The 3,979-nt window shown below is 40.0% G+C and overlaps 1 protein-coding gene across 1 annotated transcript; it reads right to left on the reverse strand.

The window, feature by feature from the left end:
* Positions 1-1,382: 1,382 nt before the first annotated feature.
* On the reverse strand, positions 1,383-2,009 carry LOC130975132 (uncharacterized). The gene has a single exon (XM_057899964.1). The coding sequence runs from the start codon at positions 2,007-2,009 to the stop codon at positions 1,383-1,385; it is 627 nt and encodes a 208-aa protein (XP_057755947.1).
* Positions 2,010-3,979: the final 1,970 nt, after the last annotated feature.

Consider the following 3,979-nt stretch of genomic DNA (forward strand, 5'->3'; position numbering starts at 1 on the left):
TCTTTTCTAAGTGAATCAAACTTAAAACATGCTCATTTTCTTATAACTCTAATTCAAACCATATAACATTTGAATCTAAATCTTTTTAAATAATCATATAAACAAAATCTCTAATTTTTATAAAATTTTGACAGCATCTCCTCTAAAACTTGGACTTTGCCACCCTTTTCGGGTCCAAACCTGCTTTCTTTTCAATTCAACATACCCTTCCTCATCATCATAACAGTCACCACAATAAATCTACTTCAGATTAACAATTAAATTCATACAATATTCAAATCCAACAACCAAAATTCAACTAAGGATCATAGTTCACTAATCCTAGGCTTCTAACACAAAATATCTCAAATCAATAATTCACCAAATCATTAGCACTAAACCAACCATGTTCATCAACAATAACATTCACCATCCAAGATTAATAACTAATTATCCAATAAACTTCAACCAAATGTATTCATCGACAAATTACTAAACATTAAACATACACCTGCATTCCAACTTATCCTATGGCCGTTTAGCCTAAGTTTTCACAGAACATTATATATTAAATGCAAGAAACCTAAACCATACCTTAGCCGATTTCCACGTAACGACCAAAGCTATTTATTCAAAACCAAGACAGCCCCTCAAAACTCAACTAATCCGCTTCCTCCAAGTTCCAGTATTCACAATTTCAAGCTCCAATTATTTATTCACAACCTAATACACATTCATAACACATATATATATAATTTAATACTCAAAGCTCAAATTCAATGAAAATAAAATAGAATTATCGTATCCTCACCTTACCCAAGCTTCACATAAGCAAGAGTGAACGTTTCTCTCAAGCTAATTGGATCCTAAAACATCAGAAATCAAAGAAATTCAATATTCCCACTTAAAATTCGAAAATTGGGGGAAGATGAAGCTGAGAGTGATTAAACAAGTTACCAATGAAATTGTTCCGGTAGAAATGTAGAGCTCGACACGGTGGACGCGTGGCCACAAACGGTGCGGCAATCGGAGCTCGGACGGAAAAGTTACGGGGGATGGAAGGTTACCGTAAGGGTTCGGGAGTGTTTTTCTCCTCCCTGGGCATTTTCACGCTGCAGCTGGTGAAATGGAGAAGAAGGGCTTTCGGGCTCATTAAAAGTGTGGGTCCGGTTGGACCGACAGCCCGGTTTGGATTCGGTTCAACCGGTTCGGCCCGTTCGGTCCAATTTTGGACCGTTTTCTTCGAAATTGGTGTCAAAATTCTCGTTTCGATGAGCTCTATCCTAATTTAATATAATATTCACATTTTTAATCCTCCTTATTAAAAACTAATTTATTAACTAATTTAACCGGGGTTTACATCCTACCCACCTAATAAAGAATTTTGCCCTCAAAATTCAAATCTAGTTACCTGAAAATAGATGTGGATAGTCCTTTCGCATATTTGATTCGAGTTCCCAGGTATGTTCCTCGATACCAGTTCGTCTCCAAGCTACTTTTACCAATGATACTTCCCTTCCTCGTAATCGTTTAACACTGGTGTCATCAATCCTCACCGGAATTACTGGGAGTGTTAGATCTTCTCTCACTTGGATTGGTTCTGGTTCTAGAACATGACTTGCATCAGGAGTATACTTCCTAAGCTGAGACACATGAAACACGTCGTGCAAATTCAAAAGATATGGCGGTAAGGCAATTCTATAAGCCACTGGCCCAATCCTCTTCAGAATCTCAAAGGGTCCAATATAACGGGGATTCAGCTTCTTAGTCTTAATAGCCCTTACCACGCCAGTGGTTGGTGTAACTTTCAGAAAGACATGTTCTCCTTCTTCGAATTCCAAAGGCTTTCGCCTCTGATCAGCATAGCTCTTCTGGCGGCTTTGGGCTATAAGCATTCTATTACGAATCTTCTTTATCAGTTCAGTTGTTTCAGTTATCATTTCAGGCCCTAATAAACTTCTTTCTCCAGTTTCATACCAACATAGTGGAGACTGACATTTTCTGCCATACAGAGCCTCATATGGAGCCATTCCGATGCTCGCATGATAGCTATTATTATAAGAAAATTCTATTAATGGCATATACCGATCCCAGCTCGTCGGCTGGTCTAAAACACAAGCCCTTAACATATCCTCCAAGGTCTAAATAGTTCTTTCTGACTGACCATCTGTCTGAGGGTGATACGCAGTACTCAAGCTTAACTGAGTCCCAAATGCACGCTAAAAAGCTCCCCAGAACCTTGATGTGAAACGAGGATCTCTATCAGATATGATAGTAGAAGGCACGCCATGCAACCTGACAATCTCTTTAATATACATTCGAGCCAATTCCTCCATTGTGCAACTTATTCGAATAGGAAGAAAGTGAGCTTATTTTGTTAGTCGATCCACAACCACCCAAATAGCGTCACAACCAGATCGGGTTTTAGGCAAACCTATCACAAAATCCATTGCGATACTCTCCCATTTCCATTGTGGAATCTCCAAAGGCTGAAGGGTTCCTGATGGTCTCTGATGCTCAATCTTAACCTTCTGACACGTTAAACATTTAGATACATGTAATGCCACATCATTCTTCATCCCTGGCCACCAGAAAATCGCTTTTAGATCTTGATACATTTTAGTGCTCCCTGGGTGAATTGAAAACCCGCTCTTATGAGCTTCCTTCAAGATTCTCTGTCGCGGGTCTCCAATATCTGGCACAATAATCCGGTTCTTGAACCTCCACAAATCATCCTTTCCTTCTGACACTTTCCACTGTTTCCCCTGTTCGACTGCTGGTAATACCTTACGTAACGCTTCACTGTCTCGATGAGCCTTCAGAAGTTCTGATTTAAAGTCACTAGAAATTTGCAACTGACTCAAACACAGGATTCCAGATTCTTCTCTAACTCCCAAATTCAAACCTTGGAATGCCTTCAGTAACTCTTCCTCCCGTAGCATCATCCAAGCTGCATATAAAGACTTTCGACTCAAAGCGTCCGCCACAACGTTCGCTTTTCCTGGATGATAATTCAATTCAAAATCATAATCTTTCAGAAGCTCCATCCACCTCCTCTGATGCATATTCAACTCTTTCTGCTCAAAAAGATACTTCAAACTCTTATGATCTGAGAAAACATGAAACCTAACGCCATAGAGGTAGTGCCTCCAGATCTTTAAAGCAAACACAACAGCAGCAAGTTCCAAATCATGTGTCGGATAGTTCATTTCATGCGGCCTTAATTGCCGTGAGGCGTATGCTACAACATTCTGGTGCTGCATCAGAACACACCCCAAACCTTTCAGAGATGCATCACAATACACTTCAAACGGTTCACTTAGTTCAGGTAGTACCAATACAGGTGCAGTAGTCAACCTGTGCTTCAATGCCTGGAAACTCTCTTCACATTCCGAAGTCCAGATAAAAGGTGTATCCTTCCTAGTCAATTTAGTTAAAGGTAAGGCGAGCTGTGAAAATCCCTTAATGAATCTGCGATAATACCCCACTAAACCTAAGAAACTCCTTATCTCTGTCACTGAAGTTGGTCGCTCCCAATTCATCACTGCTTCCACCTTAGCAGGATCCACAGCTATCCCCTGCTTACTCACCACGTGGCCGAGAAACTTCACTTCACTCTTCCAGAACTCGCATTTAGATAACTTAGCATATAACTTCCTATCTCTCAGAATTTGCAGCACAGTTCGCAAGTGATCAGCATGTTCCTCTTCAGTCTTAGAATAAACAAGAATATCATCAATGAAGACAATAACAAACTTGTCTAGATACGGTCGAAAAATCCTGTTCATATAATCCATAAATACCGCCGGGGCATTAGTTAACCCGAAAGACATCACTGTATACTCATAATGACCATAACGGGTCCTGAAAGCAGTTTTCGGAATATCCTCGTCTCTAACCCTTATCTGATGATATCCGGATCGCAGGTCAATCTTAGAAAACACACCAGCACCCTGTAACTGATCCATTAGATCATCGATTCTAGGCAACGGATATTTGT

The sequence above is a fragment of the Arachis stenosperma genome, chromosome 1 (genome assembly GCF_014773155.1).
Source record: "Arachis stenosperma cultivar V10309 chromosome 1, arast.V10309.gnm1.PFL2, whole genome shotgun sequence".
Taxonomy (NCBI): Eukaryota; Viridiplantae; Streptophyta; class Magnoliopsida; order Fabales; family Fabaceae; genus Arachis; species Arachis stenosperma.